We start from the raw sequence: 26,790 nt of genomic DNA, 5'->3' as shown, positions 1-26,790 counted from the left end.
GAGTATAAAGAGAAAGAATCAAGTGCTAAGACCTCCCAGGGACACAAAGAGGTATGATGATACAATGACACCAGTCAGGAAGAGAAAGAGCATTTAGACCATCATAAAGTCATCAAGTCAAAAAACTGTATTGGGAGAAAGGGTTAAATATAGTCAAACCATCGTAAATCAGAGACTGTCTATCTGGTTTCCATATCACCTTTAAAGGCAAATAAACAGGAGACACCTCCAGAGTCAGGAGGCATTTTCCTGAGAGATCCTGCCTGGTCCCAAAACTGACCTGTAGGAAAATCTTTTGGAGCTGATCCCAGCCTCCCTGCAACCTGCTAAAGGAACATTTATTTAGACCATCCAGATCACCAGGAAGCAGCCATCATAGTAAAAGTTAATTTAGACAAGATCAGCAGATGCTAAAACTAAAGGGTGAAAAAGTTAGATGAGGAATGAGATACAAACACACTTACAAGAAGTGAATTACAAAAGGGAAAAAAGCCACTGTACAGTGGAGAAGTTTCTACCACCATAATCCAGTGATCAAAGTGACCATGAGCAGCAACGGGACAAATCAAAATCATCTGCCACCCAGTGGGGTATAAGGAGAAGAGCCCAGCCAGCATCACGGCTATGACATCACTGCCAATGATGCAGAACCTGATTCCAAGGTCTCAGACTGAAGCAGAGTGCAGAAACATCACAACTAAATACAGCAAGGGGCTCTGAATTGGGCCTTTGCTATAAAGGAAGGACATTATCAGGAAATTTGGCAAAACTCAAGTGGGATTTCTGGATGAAAAATATGTGGGAGTTCTTTGTGCTATTCTTGCAACTTCTCTGTAGTTTTAAAATTATTTCAAAGTAAAAAAAAAATTAAAGCCTAGAAGTAAGCCTAAAATTAGTAAGAGAATAAGCTAACCCTACTGATAAATCTAACAACTCAAAAGATTAACTAAATTATATGCTACATAAGAATTATATAGAAAATAAAATGATTATAGACTTCTTAATGTCTTTTGCTCCCCCATTTTAAAAGTCTTTTGCAGATTCTCTATTATATTGACCCAAGAAAGAGAGGGCAAATGTCATCTTCGAAGGAAGAATGAGCAGAGTTGGAACACCCACTGTAATTGTGTGTAATTACAATTATGTGCCACTCTACAATAGGGACACAAGCTGAGAAATATGACATTAGGTGACTTTGTCATTGTGCAAACATGAAAGAGTGTATTTACACAATCCTAGGTAGATGGCCTTCTACACACCAGAGTTATGTGTTACCATTGGATATGGGTTCATAATTGGCCAAATCAACATTGTACAGTATGTGAGTTTAATTAGCTCTAATTTCTATCTTTAGGCCCCTAGTCCCCTGGATGAATGGTAGAATGTGAAGTTGATTAGTAGTTACTCGGTCTTTTCCTACTTAAAACTATATGTGCATTCATTCAATTCAAAGTTCAAACTCCCAGTCAGGATAATGTCTCCCTGAATGTACACAAAATGGCACCAGGTAAGTGAAAGGTCATGGGAAATGACCACACACCCACCTGCCCCTCATCACAATTGAGCTGCATCCACATTGAGCATTGGGCAAGCTTCCCCTGCTGTGTGTATTTACACAATGTCTTCACACATCACCTTGCTGGTCCCTGCCAGACTGTGTGCTAGCCCCTGCACCAGGCGGGAGGTAGAGGTTCCCTGCATGCCTGCCCAGGATTGGAGATCTGTCTCAGATCACCCATGTGGTCACCTGCCCCACAATGCCACCATATACTTACTTAGGTCACTGCAAGCTATGACGTGCCCAGTTAGACCAACATTTCCCTGCCAGTCTTGCAAAGTTCTTGTCTTATTCCATTTCTGTTACTGTAATTGAATACCACAGACTGGGTGCTTTATAAATGAAAGAAAATTGTTATAGTTCTGGAGGTTGGGAGTCCAAGGTCAAGGTGCCACATCTGGTGAGGGCCTTTCTGCTGGTAGGGACTATCCACAGAGTCCCCCAGAAAGTGCAGAACATCTCTGTTAGAGGCAGAACATCTTTTCTGAGATCTCTTCTCCTTTTATAAAGCCACATTCCCACAGAGCATGGTAGTGCACTCCTGCAGTCCCAGCTACTCAGGAGACTGAGACAGGAGGATTGCTTGAGCCAAGGAGTTCAAGAGACCAGCCTGGGAAACATAGTAAGACCTGTCTCAAATCAATGAAGAATAAAGCACAATCCCATTGAACTACGGTCTCACCCTTATGGTCTCTTATAACCTAAACATCTCCCAAATAGCCAAATGCCATAGCAGATTCAGTTTCCATCCCCCTGATAACCTCACAATGAGGATTAAATTTCAAAATGAGTTTTGGTAGGGACAACTATCCTCCTGCTACAATAGACTTTTTAAATCCTAACTTGAAATACAAAATTGAGCAATTACTTGTTTGTTCTAAGCCAAATCCTATTTTCCAGCATGCTTGTAGAGATAGAAAAGCACTTCCATTTAGTGTCTCAAAATTATTATCTTTATAAGATGAAATTTCCTTTCCAATAAAAGCAAGAGTAGGTGACAGCAGGAATGACAGAGTAAAGACTGGTTAAAAAAAAATTCTCTCTTCTGTAAAAGCAACAAAAACAGTGACAAAAATGGTCCAAAAGCAATACTTCCAGAACTCTGGAAATTAACCAAAGTCATTCCAAGAGGCATTCATTCAGGAAAAATGGATGCATCTCAATAAGAACATTTTAACTTGTCCTATTTTTGTTTGTTTTTCCGTATTTTATTGGTGCATTATAGTTGTACATAATGATGGACTTTTTTGTTACATATTCATTCATGCACACAATATATGATTTAGCCAATATCACTCCTTAATATTTCCCCTTTCCCTCCCCTCCTCCCTCCCTGTAGATCCTTTTTCTACTCCACTGATCTCCTTTCAAGTTTCATGAGACCCACTTTCTTTTCCTTTTTCTTCTCTAGCTTCCACATATGAGAGAAAATATATGAAGATTTTTGAGTTTGGGTTATTTTGCTTAACATAATGTTCTCAAGTTCATCCATTTTCCTATAAATGACATAATTCCATTCTTATTTACAGCTAAATAAAGATCCATTGTGAATATAAACCACATTTTCTTTATCCGTTTATTTATCCTGTATTTATTGATAACACCTAGGTTCCCTCCATAGTTTTGTTATTGTGTATTGTGCTGCTATAGACATAGGTATGCATGTGTCTCTATATAGTATGCTGACTTTAATTCTTTAGGATAAATACTGAGGTCATATGGTGGTTCCATTCCTAATCAGTAAGGAACCTCCATATTGATTTCCAGCATGGTGGTACTGATTTACAATCCCACCAAGAGTATTAAAGTGTTCCTTTTTCCCCACAGCCTCTCCAGAATCTATTATTGTTTGTATTCCTGACGACTGCCATTCTGACTGGTGTGAGATGAAATTTCAGAGTAGTTTTGAATTGCATTTTCCTAATTGCTAATGATATTAAACATTTTTTAAGATATTTGTTGGCCATTTGTATTCCTTCCTTTGAGAAGTATTTAATTCATTTGCCCCTTTATTAACTGGTTTATTTGGGAGGTGTTAAATTTTCTGAGTTTTTAATCAATCCTCTGTCAGAAGAGTAGCTAGCAAAGATTTTTCTCCCATTCTGTAGGTTCTTTCTTCATGTTCTTAATTGTTGCCTTTGCTGTGCAGAAGCTTTTTAATTTGATTCCATCTCATTTATTAGCTCTTAACATTATTTCCTGAGCTTTTGGGATCCTGTTGAGAAAGTCATTGCCTGTGCCTATACACTGGAGTGTTGATCCTATGTTTTCTTCTAGGAATTGCATAGTTTCTGATCTAATTTCTAGGTCTTTAATCCATCTTGAGTTGATTTTGTGCAGTGTGAGAAATAAGGGTCTAATCTCATTCATCTATATATAGATAACCAGTTTTCCCAGCCCCATTTGTTTAAAAAAAAAGGCTGTCTTTTCTCAAATCTATGTTTTTGGCACCTTTATCAAGGATTAGATGGACTGTATCTGTGTGAATTTGTCTCTGTGTCTTCTATTGTATTATAATTTGAAGTTGAGTATTATAATACCTCCAGCATTGCTTTTTTAACTTAGAATTCCTTTGGCTATTGTGGGTTTTTCATTCTCCCAAATGAATTTTAGAACTGTTTTCTCTAGTTCTGTAAAGAATCTTATTGGTATTTTGATGGGATTTACATTGAACTTGCATATAGCTTTTGGTAGTGTGGCCATTTTAACAATATTAATTCTGCCTACCCATGGGAGGTCCTTTATCTTCTTGTGCCTTCTTCAGTTTCTTTCTCCAACGTTCTACAGTTTTCATTGTAGAGGCCTTTCACCTCCTCGTTAATTTATTCCTAGGTTTTTGTTTTGTTTTGTTTTATTGTTTATGGAAGTTGTGAATGGGATTGTTTTCATGATTTCTTTCTCAGCAGTTTCATTATGTGTGTATAGGAAAGCTATCAATTTTTGTACATTGATTTTGTAACCTGATACTTTGCTGAATTAGTTTATTAGTCCTAGTAGTCTTTTGGCAGAGGTTTTTGAATTTTCTAAATATAGCATTATATCATCTGCAAACAGTAATAATTTTATTTCTTCCTTTCCTATTTTTATACCTTTTATTTCTCTTGCCTAATTGCTCTAGCTAGAATTTCTAGCATTATATTAAATAGGAGTGCTGAGAGTAGACATCCTTATCTTGTTCCAGATTTTAAAGAAAATGCTTTTGGTTTTCTCTATTCACTATTACATTGGCTTTGGGTTTTTCACATGTAGCTTTTATAATGCTGAGGTAGGTTCCTTCTATCCCTAGTTTCTTCAGTGTTTTGTCATAAATGTGGACTGGATTTTGTCAAAGGCCTTCTTTGGATCTATTGAGATGATTAAGTGATTTTTGTTCTTAATTGTATTCATGTGATGAATTCCATTTTTTGATTTGTGTATGTATGCATCCCTGGGATAAAACTAATTTGGTCATGATGTACATCTTCTTAATATGTTGTTGAATATAAGTTGCTAATATATTATTAAAGATTATTGCATACAAGTTTATCAGGGATATTGTTCTATAAGTTTTCTTTCTTTGATGTGTCCTTATCTGGTTTTGGTATGATTTACATATTGGCTTCATAGAATAAATTTGAAATTGTTCCATCCTTTTTTATTTCATGGATGACTTGAAGAGTATTGGCATTAGTTCTTTCTTTAAAGTTCTGGTAGAATTCAGCTGAAAATCTATGTGGCCATGGACTATTCTTTTTATTATTGCTTTTTTGAGGGGGGGGAATTTTTTAATATTTATTTTTTCGGTGGACATAACATCTTTATTTTATTTTTATGTGGTGTTGAGGATTGAACTCAGTGCCATGCACATGCCAGGCAAGCACACTACCGCTTAAGCCACATCCTCAGCCCAATATTATTGCTTTTAATCCTGCCATTTAATTTATTTCTAATGCTTAATTTGGTCCTGTTTCTCATTGCTGGTTATTGGTCTGTTTAGGTTTTCTATATCTTCTCAATTCAATTTTGGTTGGTTGTATGTGTCCACAAATGTATCCACTGATTCTAGGTTTTCCAATTTATTGGAATGTAAGTTTTCAAAATAGCCCCTAATGATTCTCTGGATTTCTGTGATGTTTTTGGTGATTTCTCCTTTTTTATCTTAATTATTTAAATTTTAGTCTTCTCTCCTTTTGGTTAGTTTGGCTAAGGGTTTATCAATCTTGTTTATCTTTTCAAAGAACCAACTTATCATTCAATTGATCCTTTTTATTGTTTCTTTTTTAAATTTCATTCAGTTTGGCTCTGATCTTAATTATTTCCTTCCTTCTGCTGATTTTGGAATTAATTTCTTCTTCTTTTTCAAGGGACTTGAAAAAAAAATATTGGGACTCTTTCTCATTTTCTTATGTAGGTACTCATTGCTATAAACTTTCCTCATAGAATTGTCTTTATAATGTCCCAAAGGTTCTGGTATGTTGTGTCATTCTTATTGTTTGATTCTAAGAATTTTTAAATATCTCTCCTGGTCTCTTCTATCACTCATTCATCATTCAAAAGTGTATTATTAAGGGCTGAGGCTGTAGCTCAGTGGTAGACCACCTGCCTCACATGTCTGAGGCAATGGTTTGATCCTCAGCACCACATAAAAATAAAGATATTGTGTCCATCTACCACTGAAAAAATTTTTTTAAAGTATTCAAGAAGTCATATCTTTTTTATTTTATATATGACAATGGAATGCATTACAATTCTTATTACATATATAGAGCACAATTTTTCATAACTCTGGTTGTATACATAGTATATTCACACCAATACATGTCTTCATACCTATACTTTGGATAATAATGTCCATCACATTCCACCATCATTAATAACCCCTTGCCCCCTCCCTTCCCCTTCAACCCCTCTGCCCTATCTAGAGTTTGTCTATTCCTCCCATGCTCCTGCTCCCTATCCCACTATGAAATCAGTCTCCTTATATCAAAGAAAACATTGGGCATTTGTTTTTTGGGGGATTGGCTAACTTCACTTAGCATTATCTTCTCTAACTCCATCCATTTACCTGCAAATGCCATGATTTTATTCTCTTTTATTGCTGAGTAAAATTCCATTGTGTATATATGCCACTTTTTTATCCATTCATCTATTGAAGGGCACCTAGGTTGGTTCCACAGTTTAGCTATTGTGAATTGTACTGCTATAGTATGCTGTTTTTAAGTCCTTTTGGTATAGACCAAGGAGAGAGATAGCTGGGTCAAAAGGTGGTTCCATTCCCAATTTTCCAAGAAATCTCCATACCACTTTCCATATTGGCTGCACCAATTTTCAGTCCCACCAGCAGTGTATGAGTGTGCCTTCTTCCTCACATCCTCGCCAACACTTATTGTTGTTTGTCTTCATAATAGCTGCCATTCTGACTGGAGTGAGATGAAATCTTAGAGTGGTTTTGATTTGTATTTCTCTAATTGCTAGAGATGATGAACATTTTTTCAGGTATTTGTGGATTGACTGTATCTCATCTTCTGAGAAGTGTCTGTTCAGTTCCTTGGCCCATTTATTGACTGGGTTATTTCTTTTTTTGTGTGCTTAGCTTTTTGAGTTCTTTATATACACTAGAGATTAATGCTCTATCTGATGTGTGAGGAGTAAAGATTTGCTCGCAAGATGTAGGCTCTCTATTCACCTCACAGATTGTTTCTTTTGCTGAGAAAAAAACTGTTTAGTTTGAGCCCATCCCATTTATTGATTCTTGATTTAATTCTTGCACCAAAGGAGTCTTATTAAGGAAGTTGGAGCCTAATCCCTCGATGGAGATTAGGGCCTACTTTTTCTTCTATTAGATGCAGGGTCTGTGGTTTTATTCCTAAGTCCTTGATCCATTTGAGTTGAGCTTTGTGCATGGTAAGAGATAGGGGTTTAATTTCATTTTGTTGCATATGGATTTCCAGTTTTCCCAGCACCATTAGGAGTCATATCTTTTTTTTAAATTTTCAAATCATTGCTTTTTGGCCTAAAATATGGTCTATTTTGGAGAAGGTTCCATGAACTAATGAGAAGAGAGTGTTTTCAGCTAGTGTTGGATGAAGTTTTCTATAGATATCTGTTAACTTCATTTGATTTTTAATATTTTTCAGGTCCAAACAGTCTTTACCAAGTTTGTCTGGATGACCTATCTATTGAGGAGAAAGGTGTGTTGAAATCACCCAATATTTGTTCTAGGGTCTATCTGAGGCTTTAATTTGAGTAGTGTCTCTTTTATGTAATTAGGAGCATCAATGTTTGGGGCATAAGTATTTACTTTGGTTATAAATTCTTGTTGGGTTGTTCCCTTTGCCAGTATAAAGTGAACTTCTTTGACTCTTCTAAATAATTTTGACTTTAATTCTGCTTTGTCAGACATGAAAGTAGCTACTTCTGCTTATTTTCAGTCTCCATTCACATGCTATATCAATTTCAGTCCTTTCACTTTCAGTCTGTGGACTTCTTTTCTCTGAGGAAAGCCAGACATTGAAAACCTAGAGAAAGACTTTAAATCAGCTATTTTAAACATGATCCAAAGAACTAAGGGAAGTCATATGTAAAGAGCTAAATAAAAGTATGAGAATCCTATCTCACCAAATAGAGTATCCATGAAGATAGAAAGTATTTTTTAAAAAAATGGAAATTCTAGATCTATAAAGTGCAATAAATGAAATGAAAAGTCTCTAGAGGAACTCCAGAGCAGATGAATGCCAAAAGAAAATCTGCCTGTCAGGAATTCCACAGCCAGCAAAATAAAATGTTAAAAAGGAAAGAGAGAGCTAATGTCCAACTAGGAAGCTCTAAACTCTCATTCGTTCACAGAAACATAAAAGATGCAAAAACAAACAAACAAAAAACAACAAGCAGCTACCTGGACTTCTTGAAGATATACAGCAAGCAAACAAGAGCCTCAATCAGAAGCAGCCTTATTTTGCCCCTGAGCAATTCCAGTTTCTCCTCTCAAATCAGAAGGAGCACAACAGAATTTATCTGAAAATTATGTAGTGTGTCTTCTAGGTTGTCTTGGGGATCCTTGAAGGATGGTGCCTGGTAAAAGATGCTCCTCTCTGTATCACAATCCTTCAAATGCAGGTAGAAAAAGCAATAGCCCTTCTCAGAAGAACCTCAAAGTTGACTACAAACCCATAGACACCAGGAGCAAGAGATGAGAGACAAGCTCAGGCAAAAGACATGCTCAAAATATTCCTGAAAAAAAAAAAACTTATACTTTCACTTCAAGCTAATTCCTAGATGTAGAACAAACCTGTCTAGATGGTGAAGAAGTCCCCTGGCACAGAGCTTGTCTTCAAAAGACTGGAAGAAGTGGCTGTTTTCTTTTTTGTTTGCTTGCTTTGGCTTCTGACATTTAAAGAATCTCTGTCAAAACATCAGCTGAATGTGAACTAAATGAACAAAGATTTCAGAGGTCACACAAAGGGAATAGTCTTTTCAAAAATAGTTTGGAGAAGTTTCCAAACAAAGAAACCACTACAGCCTTCAACCATTAAAACAAAACAACAACAACAAAAAACTCTGAGAAAAATGAAGAATCTGATTAGTTTCCCCATTATAATAGTCAAATGCCAAATTTTCAACAACAACAACAACAAAAATCACAATGCAATGGGATCTTCAAGATGGTGGAATAGAAGAGGTCACTTTCCTGGCTGCTCTGTGGCATGAAGCCAAGAAAGCAAGCAGGCAACTTCTCTGGAAGGTGGGCAAACAATAAAAGTGTGGGGGAGGACTTTACTGGAATTTAAAACTAGACAAACTGGGGACTCAGGAGGTTGGGTATAATAAAGTAAGGAAGAAATCCCCTGTGGCACAGCTGCTGCCTCAGCCAGGCTGGAAGCACCAGCCAGACCAGTCCTTCCATCAGCAAAGTGGAGGGATAAGGGAATTAAAAGAACCCGAATTTTGGGGAGGCCTGAAGCTTATCTGGGTATGGAGTATTTAGAGATCAAGGATATTGTCCAGAAAACCTGAATGGTATGCTGCAAAATATCCTTGTGTTGGAAAGAAGCCATTACCGTCTCTTTAGGAAGCCTGAGGAGGACCAAGGAAGGAACCATTTTGCAGCTGTGGTGCAAGGGCAAACCCAAGTTTGGCCCAAAATACAGACACAGTAAACACTCCCTGTACAATATAGTGTGTACCTAAGTGACCAGGAGAAAATCAAACATGGAGAGAGGTCTACACAAGGGACAACTGGTTATGAAAACTCACCCAACTTGCAGGACTGGCTGGGAGAGTTCTGTCTGGCCAGGAATTCAGAAGGGCAGGGGGTTGGAGAGATTGGAGACTGAATCTGAGACCAGGAAACATAGGGTCCATAGATAATGTAGGGGATTAAGAATTGGCTCCCCCACCACATGAGAGGAACCAAGGGGAAATTCCTGGGTACAGTCTTCCAACGTGGTCCAGAAATTACTGGGCCCTTGAGGTGTGCTGATTTAAAATCTCCAGACCAATTAGCATTCAGCAAAGAGCCTGGAGCCCTCTTAAACCTAAACCCTGCTTCCAGGAATTTGGCCTACAGGATTACCACTCTCACTTCAGCAATCCATAGGGTGGAACATCACACTCCAGATGACCCCACCTAAAACTGCTGAGAAGAGAAGCTATGAATCTTATTGAACTCCAGTGGAAATAATTCTTTAATTTTTCACTGAGATTTTTTTTCCTTTTTCCCTCTCTGTTTAATTGTGACTTTATGGTACATGGACATTTATACTTATTCGTATTTGGTTTTTTCTCAAACCTAGCATTTTTGAATGCTAAAATTCAGTTATTTTTCATGGATGAGTTTTCTGAGGACTGGGATGTTTGATTAGTATATTTTAGTTTTGTTTTGTATTCTTTTTTTTTTAAATTTTTACCTTATATACATCTTTTATCTTACCTGTTTCCCTTGATTCTCTCTTTTCCTCCTGCTAATAGCCCATCTCTATTGTTCTCTCTTTCACCCTTCCTTTAATTTTTCACTTCTACCTTCTCTCCACCTCCCTCATAATCATCACATCCTATATCACTTTTGTTTTCTCTGTGTCCACCATTTGAAATTGTAAACCCATTTGCAAAATTGATGTTTTTATTGTAAGCAATAACTGATCATATCATTTGTGTTCATTAACATTGTAGAAGTCATAGTTATTATTTGTCTCCCCCTAAACTATAAAGTACTAGAAACCTTCAAGGACACTATAAGCCCACAGGGTGGAAACTCTACTACCTCAGATCCATACTGTTAGATGGGTAGACATAAAGCAACACGAAAAAGCAAAGGAACAAATAACCCCAAATAAACCAAGTATCAACCTGAGACCAAAACCAGAGAAAGACAAATCAAGAAAAGAAAATTTCAGATCAATATCCCTGATGAACATAGAAGCAAAAATTCTTAATAAAATACTGGCAAATTGTATATATTGAAAAGATAGTGCACCATGATCAAGTGGTGTTCATCCCAAGGATGCAAGCTTGTTTCAATATATTGAAATCAATAAATGCAATTCATCACATCAATAGACTTAAAGACAAGAATCACATGATTATCTCAATAGATACAGAAAAAGCATTTGACAAAACACAGCACCCCTTCATGTTCAAAGCACTAGAAAAACTAGTAGTAACATACCTCAACATTGTAAAAGCTATTCATGCAAAACCCAAGGCATTATTCTAAATGGAGAAAAATTAAAGCATTCCTTCTAAAAACTGGAACAAGACAGGGATACCCTCTTTTACCACTTCTATTCAGCATAGTCCTGGAAACTCTAGCCAGAGCAATTAGACAGAAGAAAGAAATGAAAGGGATGTGAATGGGAAAAGAAGAACTCAAAACGTACCTACTTCCTCATGACATAAACCTATAATTAGAAGACTCAAAAAACTCCACCAGAAAACTTCTTGAACTCATAAACAAATTCAGCAAAATATCAGGATATAAAATTAATATGCACAAATCAATTGTGTTTCTATACATCAATGATGAATCCACTGAAAGAGGAATTAGAAAAACTATCCAATTCACAATAACATCAAAGAAAATAAAATATTTCTGAATCAAACAAAAGAGATGAAAAACCTCTTTTGTTGTTGATGATGATGATGATGATGATGGGATTGCAATTATCATCTTAACTTAAAATGATCTAGTTAGAATTAATGCCAACTAATTCTTACAGTTTCTCCTAAATAATTATGTTCCTTTTCACCCATTTCATTTTATTATAGGCTAAAAATTACATCTTATACATTGTATTCCTTTAGCATATATTTATAATTACTGCTTCATGCAGTTGTCATTTAAAACAGATGGAAGGATAAATTACATACAAAACATTTTACGCTGTGTTTTACATTTTTCTATGTGGATTCCTTTACCAATGGTCTCCTCCTCCTCCTCCTCCTCCTCCTCCTCCTCCTCCTCCTCCTCCTCCTCCTCCTCCTCCTCCTCCTCTTCCTCCTCTTCCTCCTCCTCTTCCTTCCTCCTCCTCTTCCTCCTCCTCTTCTTTTCTCCTTCTTCTTTAGAATTCAAGATGTTGTCTAGTATACTTTCATTTCTTCTTCAGGGACTTCTTCTAGTAATTCTTTTAGGACTGAGGATGTAGCTCAATGATAGAGCTCCTGCCTATCATGGGCAAGGCCTTGTGTTTAATCCCCAGCCCTTCAAAAAAAATAAAAATTTAAGTAATATTTGTAGGTAATGAACTCCTTCAGCCTTTGTTTACTTAGGAATGTCTTAATTTATTCCTAAATTTAAAGGAATTTTCCACATACAGAATTTTTCTTTCAACACCTTATATATGTCATCCCATTGCATTCTGACCTGCACAGTTTCTGGTGAGAAATTAGCTGCATATCTAATTGAAGTGAACTGTATGTTAACAATTTACTTCTTCCTTGCTGCTTTCAAGATTCTCTTGGCCTGTGGCTTTCAACCACATTTAAAACAATGTGTTTTACAATGTGTCTTACTATGAATCTCTTTGAGTTGACCTTATTTGGAGTTTGTGAGGACTCTTGGATATGTAAATTCAAGTTTTTTCATCAGATTTGGGGGATTTTCTGCCATTATTCCTTTAAATGGTTGTTCTGGCTCCCTCTCCATCTCTCTCTCTCTCTCTCTCTCTCTCTCTCTCTCTCTCTCTCTCCTGTCTAAATGTCTAAAACTCCTATAATATTTATATTGTTCTAATTAATGGTTCCCCACAGATCCCTTAGGCTCTATCCACATTTTTTTTTCTGTCTCTTCTCTTTCTACTCCCCAGACAAGATAATTTCAATGGTTCTATCTTCATGTTTGCTGATCCTTTCTTCTTCCTCTTCCAGTCTGCTATGAACCATTCTACTTAGTTTTTCATTTCAGTTATTGTACTTTTCAGCTCTGAATTTCTTCTCAATTCCTTTTTATACTTTCTACACCTTTGCTGATATTATTATTTATGTTGATAGAGTATGCTCCTTATTTCCTTTTCCTATTTGCTATTTTTTTTTCCTTTGGCTAGTTGAGTATTTTTAAGATAGTTGTTTTAAAGACTTTGATAATCTGATATCTAAAGAGCCTCAGGGATAATGTCTTCAATTTACCTTGTTCCTTTGAGTGGGCTATACTTCCCTGTTTCTTTGTATGCTTTGTGGTTTCTTTTGTTATTGAAATTATAATTATTATTATATTACTGATAGCTTCAGCAGTACATTGAAAATGTTTAGGTACATTTTCAAACATTTTTTCCAAGGGCAGTATTCCTTTTCATGTGTGGTCACTAAAATCTCTGTTTCTTCATTCATGATCAACTAATGTTTTGACAGATATTTCCCTGATGCCAACAGCTTTGGAAAGAAAAAGAAACAGAAAAAGAAGAAAAATCCACAGAAGACAAAATCAAAAATTTCTTCCAGTCTTTTCAGATTGGCTCTTCACCAGGATACCCCATTGAAACTTAGCTGGGACTCCACCAAGGAATTTTTCCACATATAGTATTTGTGGAAATAGGGCTGAAACTAGGGGAAAGTAGGGTCTTTTATGTTTTTTTGAGCATGCATCTTGCCTTGATCATGTATGCAGCTTTATAAATTCCATCATTCACATGGATACTTCTAGATATATCCATTTCCAAAGGAATCTACCCAAGATTTTGCTTCCAGAGCTTAGCTACTGTGTTTCTCAATCTGTAAGCTTCTGCCCAGGCATCTATAATATGTCAGCTTCCCTCAGAGTTTTCAAGCAATAACCACCACTTTTTCAGCCTGTGTTCTGAGATAGCCAAAAAAAAAAAAAAAAGATCTTGTGTCAGTCCTTCAGTTATCCCCCATACAAGTTTAACAGAAACACACAATAATTTACAAGATCTACTCTTCTCCCTCTCAAACTAGGGACTAATTTTAAAATTAATCTGCCATCACTTTACGATTGCCATCCTGCTGAGTAAGGAGTGAGAAAATTACAAGTAAAAATGCCACAAACTTTCCTATCATTTTCCAGTTATCTTGTACTTGATTCAGCATTTGCTTGGTTGCTATAAGTCTTTAACTGGTTTTCTGAGTTCTGGCAATTTTTTTTCCCTGAGAGCTTCTGCTTGTTTTCCAACATTTCTGTAGGAGAACAAAAACATGGAACTTCTCATTTTGCCATTTTGATAAAATTATTCCTGTGTAGTAAGCTACTATTTTGGGGATTTTATTGAATTCATAGATCAATGGCAGGGGTGGGGGTCATCTTAATATTGTTGTTTTCTAATCCATGAACATTAACTGTCTCTCCATGAATCTAAATCTTCTTTAATTTCCTTCAGCAGTATTTTTATTGTTTAGTTATATCTCACACTTATATCTTCTCACTTATATCTTCTATTAAGTTTAATCCTATAAATTTGATTATTGATGCTTTTGTGAATTTTATTTTCAGATGACTCATTACTAGAATACATAAAGACAATTTATTTTGTGCGTTGATTTGTAATACTCTTTATTCATAGATATGACTGTCTACTTGGAAAAAAAATTAAAATCTACAGTAAAATACCAGAACTAATAAATGAATTTAGCATTATGCTAAGTAATGGAATGGGTCCACTTATGTGATATGCTTGAAAATGTAAAAGTATAGTGACAGAAAACCAGTGATTACAAGTTGCTGGTGGAGATATGGAGGGGATAGAGGTGAAATAATAGAAATGTTCCATATCTTGATTATGCTAGTGGTGCATAATTTAATTTATTTGGAAAGACTCATAGATCTACATGCAATTTTTGTAAAATTATTAAAATATATAATTAAAATATATAAGATAATAGTGTTAAGCATTATGCAAACAACACTGTTTACAATGAATTGTGACATAAAAGAATGACAAAACAAGATTTATACTGTGGGCACAACTATGTAAAAAGACATGAAAAAAACTAGAAGTAAATACAGATGAATGCAAATGGATAGCAATTATTGTGTGATAGTCATTTTTTTCAATCAATTTCCAAATTTAAGCAATACATTTTTGCTTTGCAATAATAAAATATAATCACCAATTCATAACAGATGTAAATGCTGTCTTACAATAATTTATCTTACTTAATCTTATTTTTTAATATTTTATTTTTTAGTTACAGTTGGACCCAATACTTTTATTTTATTTACTTACAATTATATGGTGTTGAGGATCAAACCCAGGGCCTTACAGGTGCTAGAGGAGTGCTCTACCGCTGAGCCACAACCCCAGCCCCTATCTTCATGAATTTGCATGTCATCCTTGTGCAGGGGCCATGCTAATCTTCTCTGTATCATTCCAATTTTAGCATATGTACTGCCGAAGCGAGCACCCCAGCCCCTATCTTACTTTACAAAATTCTCTCAAATTTTCTTCCCTATCTAACTTGCCATTAAATACATTATTGCTAAGTGGAAAACTTCAGTTTTTAACTTCAGTTAATTAATTAATTTGAAATGGAAATTTTTAAGATAAATTATTTTCCTTGACTTGGAACAATTAGCAGAAAAAAAATGCATTTCCACTAATCAGAAATAAATCTTTCTATATAACATGGACCAAAAGTATATAATTTAAGTTTTTCAGTCTGACAGTCGATTGTACTTATCTATTATTTCCTGCATGCTGTTTTAAGATAAAAGGGAACATCAGTAAAAACTTATCTGAGATTTGAGATTCAAAATTGCTATAGTTAATTCAGCAAAGAGAATGCCAAAGGGGGGGGATGTAAAATATCATGTTTACTTTGTTTATGAAGAAAATTTACATATTGGACCAAAAAAGGGTTCATCTTGAACTTAGAAATTTTGTTTTGTATCATTACAATTATGGATAGAATGTATTTCTTTAGATTAGGTGTATTCAGGCAGTAAAGGGATCAAAGTCCCCAGCCAGGTCAGACAGAGGGCAGCCCTGAGAAGCATCCATTAGATTTCTGGGACTGGAGATACAGAAGAGCCCAAGGTCTCAAAGCCAAGGGTCAGGCTACCACTAGAGTGAAGTCTGTTTTCTCTTCATTGTCTCTGTTGTTGATTCCCTGTAGTAGAAGACCTTTTTCAAAATCAGATAAAAATCATGACTAATCACACTGATGATTGAATGTCAAGTATTTTCTTTAACTTGCCATTAAATACATTATTAATTAGAAGAAACCAATAAGATGCAAAGAACCACACATATATGGACAATTAAGAATCCTGCACTGAATTTACAAATTAGTGCATAACTGGACAATGCATCCCACAGACACAGTGCAATTTTATTTCAAGAGACGAGAATAATTTGCTTTATTATCAGTTTTATAATCAGTTGCAAACAATAAAAAGATGTAGATAACTTGGAAAGGTCCCAGATATCACTTGGCTTCCCATAGAAGACAACAGTAATCTTTATAGTCCTTGCAAAATTTTTCACAACTTTTCCCCCATTACCCTCCATCTTTGAGGTAGGGAGTGTCTGACATGGCTCCCAGTAAACTGCTTCCTGGTGTTCACACTCTTGTTTAATCTCATCCTCTTGGACGTTAGCTGAACCTAGTGACACATTTCTATCAAACAGAATAAAGTATTCACACCTAGTCCACAAGAAATACATTCCAAGACCCTTAGTGGATGCCTAAAACCATAGAGAGTACTAAACCCTGTATATACTACTGATACATACATGTCTATGATAAAGATTAATTTGCAAATTAGACACAATAAGAGATTAACAATGGTAATAATAACAAAGTAGAACAATTATAACAATAAACTGTAAGTTATGTGAAAATGGTCTTTCCTTCAACATATCTCACTGTACTGTACTCACCCTTTTTCTTTGATGATGTGAGATAATACAATGCCTGTGTGATAAGATGAAGTTGGGTGAATGATGGAGGCATTGTGACAGTGTCAGGCTACCACCTGTGGTTTAATTAATTCAAGCATTGCAATTCAGTGGCAATGGACCTGATAACTGAGATGACTCTCAAGTGACTAATGGGCAGGCATCGTACAGTGTGGATATGTGATTGACATCCTTCGGGGGAGACACAGCGAGATTTGATCACACTACTCAGAACAGCACGCAACTTGAAACTTATGAGCTGTTGATTCCTGAAATGTTCCATTTAATTTTTTTTTCAGTGAAACCAAAAATAACAGGAGATGGGAAGTCTACAGCGCAGCAAAAGTGATGGGTGTCGGGGCTGGGTTGTGGCTCAGTGGTAGAGTGCTCGTCTCATATGTGTGAGGCCCTGGGTTTGTTCCTGGGAACCACATAAAAATTAAAAAATAAAAATAAAAAAGTATTTTGTCCATCTACAATTAAATATATATATATATATATATATATATATATATATATATATATATATATATATATATATATTTAATGTTATGGGTATCACATCTGTGATTCAGTTATATGAGACTGTTTCTCATACCTCCCCTGCTGAAATGGCAGCCTTCAGCTGAGAGTAAGCAAGGAACAGAAGCTGTCAGCCCACTAGCCCAAGAGATGCTGAATCTGGCCATCAACCAAATGAGTATGGAAGCAGATTCTTCCCTAGTTGAAACTTGAGATGCTGTGTCCCTAACTGATAACTTGTTCACAATTGGTAAGACCCTGAGCAAAGGACCCAGCTAAACCATGCCCAGACTCCTGACCCACAAAACTGCAAGAAAACGCACGTATATTGTTTTCTACTGGTAAATTTTGGAGTAATTTGCTACATGGCAATGGATAACTAATACATTCTCCCTTCCTTCTTCTTACATATCTGTATCCTGCCTTGTTTCACAAAGATTTAACAGCATTAAGGTAACACTTACTAATCCATATGTTCATTAAACGGTTAATAACATAACTGATCCAAGGAATCAACTCTGGGTTTCCTGTGAGTCCCAGAACAAAGGGGACACCACACGCTATTACCTTTGCCTGTTTCATTCCTGCACAAAACCAAGCAGCAGGTGAACAGGTGGCAAGAGAGCTGCTCTCTGAGAGCTAAAAAATATATATTATTACACCCTTTTATGTTTGGATATGAAGTATCCCCCAAAATATCCCATGTGTTAGATAATGCAGCAATGGTCAGAGGTGAAATGATTAGATTTTGAGAGCTGAAAAATCATCATAATTATATTAATTATATTCAATTATAATCAAATATAATGTTTTCCAGTTCTATCCATTTTCCTTCAGATGACATGATTTTATTCTTCTTTATGGCTGAATAAGATGATGGTGTGTGTGATTTTAATGGACTACTGGGAGGGAACTGTAGGCAGGTCAGGCATGGCTGAAGGAAGAAGGTCACTAGGGGCATGCCCTTGGGGGTTATATTTTGTCCTTGGATCTCACTCTCTCTCTTTCTCTTTTTTCTGGCTGTCATGAATTGGGCAGCCTTCCTCTGCCACACACCCCTTCTACCATGATAGTCTGCCTCACCTCAGGTCTGGAGCAATGGGCCAGTTGTGGACTTAACTCTGAAACTGTGAGCCCAAAATGAACTTTTATTCCTCTAAGTTGTTCTTGTCAGTTGTTTTGATCATAGTGATAAAAAGCTGACTGACCTATACCCCCAAGGGACATTTTCAACACAATTTTAAGCAATCTACTTGTAGCATCTCACAGCGTTGTTTGATTTGCTCATTCTCTTCAAAACCAAACTTGTAATAAACTAGTTAAATCCACAGAGACTAAAGGATTTGCTGGGATTTGCATACCTAACAACTCCCACTTTGTTTGCCTGCACTAGAGTTAAAAGACTTATACATCTCATCACTCAAGTAAGAATTTGTTCTTTCAAATTTTCCACCTACTTTCATGAATAAGAAGGGGAAAATGTAATAAAGCCCTTAAGTAACCTTTAGACTGTGCTGGGACCCTGCATTCACAGCCATCAGGCGACACAGCCACATGGGTGTCCAGGAGTGTGTCATTTGCGGGGTGCTTGAGGGGCTTACCTAGATGTACATGTGAGTCACAGCCTATGTTCTTCATACTCACAAACATACCAGCTGACCCTTCTCCTGAGAGCCCACTCCATGGTTGAATTGAGCCAACACAATTTTCTCGGGTTCTGCTGTGAGCTGCCCTGGAGGTTTCTGGTTCACTGCGGCTCCACCTCCTGGAAGTGCTGCTGCTCCTGTGTGTTCACACGGGCAGGCATAGGGGACACCCTTAAGTGAGGCCCCACTCCTTGAAAGCCTCCTCAAAGAAGGGGTCTTCAGCCATGACCATTGCTTCCTGGTTGGCATCACCATCTGAGCCCAGTCAGCTGGTCCCCAGCCTCCATTCCCTACCTCAGCACTCCTGAGGTCGAGCTGTGACTCAGCAGGGGGCCCTTCTGCCCTAATGGGGACAGCCCCCAGGTCAACTCCCTGACACTCTATCTACTTTCTGTCCTATTCTTGGAGAAGGTGGAAACTTCTCGCTTCGGGCTCACATGGGGACAGAGAGGCCTGGGAGAGCCCTCTGATCTGACTGCTCTAGCAGGTAGCTGCCAACAGCCATCAGACATGGGCAGGGGCACACTCAGGGCCCCCAAACTCATCTGCCACAAGAAGTAAGGTAAAGAATTTGGAGAATACAGCCAGGCATGGTGGCACATGCCTGTAATCCCAGTGACCTGGAAGGCTGAGGAAGGAAGATCGTTGAGTGCAGAGCCAGCTGCAGCAACTTAATGAGGCTCTAAGCAACATAGCAAAGACCCTGTCTCTTAAATAAAATATAAAGAGGGGTATGGATGTGGCTCAGTGGATAAGTGCCCCTGGGTTCAATCCCTAGTACAAAAAAGCAAAAAAAAAAAAAAAAAAAAAGGATTTGGATTTTGGTTTGACTGGCTTTTTTGCAGCAAAGCCTTTTCCTCAAAATTGGGGGCTGGACAATCCTGATGCCCTCTGCCCACCGCCTACACACCCTACACACACACACACACACACACACACACCAGATCCCCAGGGGTACTTTGGACCCCATCTCTTCCTACCAGGAGTCCCAGCTATTGGATGCCTCTTTCAGCCTTTGCCATTTCTTACTCATTCTGACTCTCATGAGTAGAAGCAACAGCACTCAGTGTACAGGCTGTCAAACCTTCCATGGTCCTACTGGCCTATCCTCCAACTGCCATATGACTCTTCTGTCCTCTCCCCTTGACTCAGCCCACAACGTTCCCAGGTCTTCAAGTGTAAATCCAAAGTCCAGTGTGTCCAATACAGTGAGATGCCAGCCTCACACCCAGCTCTATCCAACCTGAGCCACGGCCCTTCATTCCTCTCCTTTCACCTCCTATCATGAGCAAGCTATGCCATCAACACAGACCAAACACATTGTGTATTTCCACAATGTTGGAATTTATTGAATAACGATAGATTCACAAGCTACACCACTTTCAGTGGTTGCAATTTACCAAATACTTATGGGTCACCTGATAGTCAGAAGCCCAGTGAACACAAGTTCTTTTATTCCATTCCAATCTTAAGTTTTAACATCTACAACACTCAAGTCATACATCATCCTTCACATAAAGATACACACACACATCATAGAAAGACTAAGAAGATGTTAAGGCAGCCATACCATAAGGTTACAGGATACTGTGCCAAGAGCACAGGCAGATGCAAAGCCCTGAGTTCAATCCTCAGCACCATTAAATAAATTAATTAATTAAAATGTGCACAGGCAGAGAGCAGATACAAATCAAAGAATCAAAAAATCACTGTAGGTGATCAGATAAGGGTTTTAAGGAACCAGTTCCTCATAATTGTTAAGGCAGAGGATACCTTAGAATGGGCCTCATGTAGTTGTTATGGGCAGGAGAAACCACACTGGTTCTGGGGACAGAACCAGAGGTTTGTCACTGTGGCTATTTTCCTGGGCAAGGCTCATGACAACTGTCCAGGTGACAGGGTCAGGAGGACACCATGTCCAATCTTGGTGGGCTCCTCCTTCTACAGGTCTTAGGTGAGGGGGTTATATCTGGTGAGGTTGATAAGCTCCTGTGTCTGGTGTTTCTGATATGATTTGAGATGCCCCTGTGTCTAGGTGTGCCTTTGTTTGATAAGTTGGCACAAATAAGTTATTTATCAATTTGTATGGGCAGATGGTGGTTGCTTACTTGTATGAACAAGATATAGAATCATTCTACCTTGGCCCTTGTGCTCAAAATGAAGTAACTCATGGCAAACTACTGCTTTACAAAGGGGAGTAATTCAGGGTTAGGCACAGACTGACAACTACTGCTGTTCTATACATTATGGAGTAACTCAGAGCAGGGCACAGCCTGCTCTCCACACCTATAATCCTGCAGGGTCATGTGCTGATTGTGTTAGGGGACAAATCCATCATCACTTACCCATCAGTACACACACACACACACACACACACACACAGCTAGAAGAGTAGTAAGTAAGAACTGCCCGGACCAGGCGGGTAACTGCCATGGCCCAAGCACTCAGGCCCAAAGGTGTCCTGCACTCTTCTGTCTCTTCTTCTGCTGGGATCGGTGCACTGGCCCCAGGCAGGGCCTTGGCTCAGCAGATTCAGCGGGAATTAGATGCTCACCAGCAGCTCCAACAGGTGTCCCCATGAAATGGGCATCTCCCATGGCCACACTCCATCCCACCTAGCTCTTCCTCCTCTGTTAACCAGAAGAGGAAGGATGTGGCACCTTCCAGAAATTTGGAGAGAGGCTTCTTCCCTGAATTCACCTCTTTCTCCCCTCCTGACCAAGGCAGCCTCCATCCTCTCTAATAGGACCTCTGCAGAGGCCAGACCTGGTGACCTAGGGACATCAGCTAAATTGGGCCCCGCAGAAGACTTGTGGTCTCTCTGAGGAGTGCATCCTGAGAATAACAGGCTAAATTTACCAAATAAAAATACAAGAGGCCCAGTTAAATTAACTACAAGTACTTCATTTTTATTTTTTACTATTAATTGTGGTAAAATACATATAACAAATTTATCATCCTAATCATTTTAAGGCGAACTGTTCAGTGGAATAAAGTCCATTCATAATACTGTGCAGTCATCACCACCATCCACCTCCAGAACTTGTTTTGCAAAACTGAAATTCTATATCTATTCTATAATTCCCTCCTGCCACACTCACAGCCCCTGGAAACCACGATTCAGATTCAACATTCTGTCCTTATTGATTTGACTCTGGGTACCTCATATAACTAGAGTCATACAGAATTCCTTTTTGGTTTATTTCACTCAGCCTAATGTTCTCAAGGTTGCTCGTGTGGCAATACGTGTTAGAATGTCCTTCCCTTTTTAAGGCTGGCTAATAGTCTACTATGTGTATAAGCCACGTTTTGCTTATACATCCATGTACCTGGACACTGGGGTTGCTTTCACCTTTGGCTATTGTGAATCACGCTCTTATAGACAGGAATGTATAGATCTTTCTTTGATAACTTGTGTCTTAGTCCATTTGTGTTCCTATAACAAAATACCTTGGGCTGAAATTTATTTCTTACAGTTCCAGAGATTGGGAAGTTCAGGATCGAGGCACAAACATTCCGTGTCCAGTGGGGGGTCTTCTTGTTGTGTCTTCATATGGCAGAAGGTAGAAGCACAAAAAGGACCTAGCTAGGTTCTCTCCATTCCTTTAAAGGTCAACGACCCCATTTAATGAGTGCTCCAACCTAATGACTTTATCATCTCCTAAAATCCCATCTCTCAATACTGTCATGTTGGAGTTCATGAATTCTGTAGGGGACACAAACATACCAACCACAGCACCCTGTTTTCAATTTTTTGGGATATGTACCCAGATGTGGAATTGCATGATCATACAGTAATTCCATTTGTTTTTGTTTTCTTTGTTTGGCACCAGGGATTGAACCCAAGGGCACTTAACTGAGCCACATCCCCAGTCCTTTTGATTTTTTTATTTTGAGACAAGGTCTCAATAAGTTGCTTAGGGTCTCACTAAGTTGCTGAGGCTGGCTTTGAACTCACAATTCTCTTGCCTCAGTCTCCTGAGCCACTGGGATTACAGGCGTGGGCCACCATGCCCAGCTTGCAATTCCACTTTTAATTTTAATTTAAAATTCCAATTTTAATTGTTTTGAGGAATCACCATACTGCTTTCCATGGTGCTGAGCCACTGTACATTCTCACCAACAGTCTGTGCACAGTGTTCCCATTTCTCCACACCCTCACCAGTACTTGTTATTTTCTGATTTTTGATAGAAGCCCTTCTAATTAGTGTAATAATACAGATGATCTTTTAATATAAGTAATTTTTCCTAAAGTAATCCTTGTTCATCTGAAATTCAAATATACCTAGGCATCCTGTATTACATTTGGTGACCATGGCAGAACGTGGGGTACCATTCTGATCCTGCTATCTATTAATGGGATGTTAGCAGATTTAAGGTGACAGGTTAAGAGGAATACATCCTCTGGGGCTTCCCCTCCTCAGAACCATGGGGACCTATAGGGATGGCCAGGTAAGGATTAAAAGCAAGTGGAGCACAGCCAGACAGAAGGACCCCTATATCAGCCAGTGGCCAATCCAGCCCCACACACAGAGTGCAGCCAAGACAAATAGCCCACCCAGCCTGCCACCCACATGGTGGGCATGAGGTTGTGTGTTTGTGTTCTGCGGCATTAGCTGATATACCAGGAAAACTCGAGGAAGGCCAGAAGAAAGGGTTCTAGCCACTGGCAGAAAGACAAACTAGTGGTATATTCATATAATGAAATTTTTTGCAAGCAGTTGGAATGAACAAACAAGAGCTATAAGCATCATCATAAATAAATCTTAAAAACACTTTGGGCAAGCAGAACAACTTGAAGTTTTACCATTTCAAATGAGAGCACAAACATGCAGTAAAAGTCTGAGCACACACATCAGCAGGAGCCCCCTGGCAACAACATCCTGAGCAGGATTTATCACCCCTGGGGATGAGGGTTCCCAGATTTGCAGAGTAATGACTATGTTCTGACGCAGGCAGGCATAGACACTCAGAAGATGCTGCTTTTATTATTAAAAGGATATGTGAAAAAAAAATTATGAATCTGAGATGTAAGCATTGACATGAAAAACTATTTATTGCCTTTACGTCAGTAAACATTTAAATATTTATCAAAAATGTATATTTTTATGACAACCCAGATTTTTCTGACATGAAAAACTAATAGTCAACTAAATTATTTGCTACATATACAGAAGTAAAGCATGTTCTAAGATATATATGTGTGTGTGTGTATGTGTGTATATATATATATATATATATATATATATATATATATATATATATATATATATACACATTCCCAAAACCATGGAGTACTTTAAATAACATGTGAAATGCAAGTTTTCATACCACAAGTTCCCTTTCCTATTTTTTTTTATTCTTTGGATCTAAGTTTGTCCTATTTTAGAAATATCATTTATCCAAAAATGGGCCAGGAAAATGATCTAATACTGGAAAGATTCTGGCAAAAATTTTAGAAAGTCCCCCATACACACACACCCCAAAAAAGAAAGAAAAGCAGGGGACCTATGTCCATAGAAATTCAGTAGTTGTGAGTTCCACATTTATAAGATAGATTATTTTTTAAACTCACCTCCCTTCTGTGAGAAATGAGTCCAAATCCTGGTGCTCGGGAGCCCAGCGGCTTTGCCCAGCAGCCTGGCTGGGGTAGGAGCTTGAGGAGTCTGCCCAGCTGTGTTGGTGGTTTCTGGTGGTGGGTCTGACAGTCCCCAGCCTCCCAGGGCCTGCACAAGTTGGAGCAGATGTCTGATGTAGCTCCACCTCCAGTGCACCAGAAGCCAGCCTGCCATCTTTGTTCTCTAGATGCATGTTCTGTTGCCAGTCTTCTCTCTAGGATCAACCAGAAAGAAACTACTGTTGATGAAAAGTAGACTGGGAATATAGCATCTTAGGAAATCCGAACCACTGGATGGTACAATAGGAAGGTCACTTATAAAGAGGTCCTTCCAGTGTTCCACCATTTTAATATCACACAGAAAACAGTGTATGCTTTCTCCAAGGATAAACAGTTCAGTACATTTCATACTAGCAATGTTCAACAAGACAGCATTAGGTTAAGTGAATATTCAACATCAGAGTTTTAGGTAAGTAAATTGTGAGATGTTCATGGTATGAAATACTGTGCAACCATAAAAATGATCTAAAGGGATATTTATTGATACTGGGAAATATTATGGATATGAAAATAACTGACACACTGTGATATTTTTGTTGAAGTAAATACTTATTAGTTACATGTATAGAACAGAAAACCAAAAAGACACACCCTCCAAAACATAGCCACCTCTGGATGGTGAAGGTACAGATGATTGGGGTTTTTTTTCTTTGTCTATGCTCTAGTTTTTACACTTTTTGCATCTAGCAAATTAATATCTTTGAAATAATAATACCTGTTATAAGAATAAGAAAATGTACTATACTTGGAAGGTTATGGTGTCCTACTTTCAAGCATTACTATTTTATTTTATTTATTTTATTTTATATTTTACATTTTCCAGCCTCCCATAACCCAGCAAGGACCTTTGGTTTTGCAGCAGCCTGGTTCACTAACAAGCATTTTTGTTCTGAAGCCAAGGATCATTGTGCACTTTGATTGAATAGGATTTATACCATTGAGAAACAAAGGAATGTGCTGGGGCTAGGGTTAGCACAACACACACATCCATCACTCCCTGTTGCCTGATTTGTACACAACATTCGCAATACCCCATAAGCACAGAATTCCCATGGACCCAAGACTGGTGGGCATTCAGCAAGACTCAAAGGAAATACAGGTAATGTATGTGATGTCTACAGTTGAGTAGGCTGGTGCTATCATTAGATCTAGAATGTCCCACAAAGGCCCATGTATGTTAAAGGCTTGGTCCCCAGTCCATGGTGCTATTGGTAGATGGTAGAGCCTGTAAGAGGTGAGGCCTCAAAGAGGATGATGGGACCCAACCCCACCTCTTTCCCTTTCTGGCCATGAGGTGAGCCATTTTTCTCTGCCATATGCTCTGATCATGATGTACTACCCCAGACCCAAAGCAACAGGGTCAATGATCATGGACTGAAACCTCTGAAATTTTGAGCCAAAATAAATCTTTCCTCATGGTAAGTTGATAATCTCAGGTACAAGCTATAGTGACAGAAAGCAATTAACGCACATAGAACACTGACAGCCAAGAAGCCACACTTTCTAATAGAGCCAGAACTTATTTCAAATACAAAGACATTGGCACTGAAAGAAACCCAACTGAGCAGAGAAAACTACATCCTTCTTACTGTTGATATTTCCCTGCTTTAACCAATCACATGCTGAAAATAGCTTACAAATCAGTAAGTCAATGGCACACAGTGTTAGAATGTTATTGTGTCAATCGTGAAATAAAAGCAATTGAATTAGATTTATGCAATGCTTCCACCATCTGGTAAGAGCGAAATACATATACACATACAAGCTACAAAAGACAAATCGTGTGATCTTATTGATTCCACATATGAGTTAATTGCTCCAATATTTGCATTTAAAACTGAAATTGTACAATGTGAGGATGACAACTTCAAGGTCAGAAACAAGATAAAGATGTTCCCTTACCACCCCTATTCAACATAGTACAGAAAATTCTAACCAGATAATTTTAATAATTCTAATTTTAATAATTTTAATAATTCTAATTTTGTACACATTGTTTTAAATTTTGTAATTTAACCTATTCACTACTTCCATCATTCTGTGTATTGTGAAACATTATATAAT

The 26,790-nt window shown here is 37.9% G+C and overlaps 1 protein-coding gene and 1 non-coding gene across 2 annotated transcripts in view; both read right to left on the bottom strand.

Annotated features, from left to right (window-relative positions):
• The window catches only part of Oca2 (OCA2 melanosomal transmembrane protein), a 336,227-nt gene extending 311,367 nt beyond the window's left edge, over positions 1-24,860 (bottom strand). The window contains exon 1 of the mRNA XM_027925820.2: positions 24,625-24,860. Coding sequence (XP_027781621.2) covers positions 24,625-24,860 — 236 coding nt within the window. The remainder of the gene's footprint in view (positions 1-24,624) is intronic.
• On the bottom strand, positions 15,276-15,385 carry LOC114085130 (U6 spliceosomal RNA). The gene has a single exon (XR_003581417.1). It is a non-coding gene; the product is annotated as a U6 spliceosomal RNA (small nuclear RNA).
• Positions 24,861-26,790: the final 1,930 nt, after the last annotated feature.

The sequence above is a fragment of the Marmota flaviventris genome, chromosome 2 (assembly GCF_047511675.1).
Source record: "Marmota flaviventris isolate mMarFla1 chromosome 2, mMarFla1.hap1, whole genome shotgun sequence".
Taxonomy (NCBI): Eukaryota; Metazoa; Chordata; class Mammalia; order Rodentia; family Sciuridae; genus Marmota; species Marmota flaviventris.
Note: the sequence above shows the minus strand (reverse complement) of the source record. Positions and strands in the feature narration are given on the sequence as shown.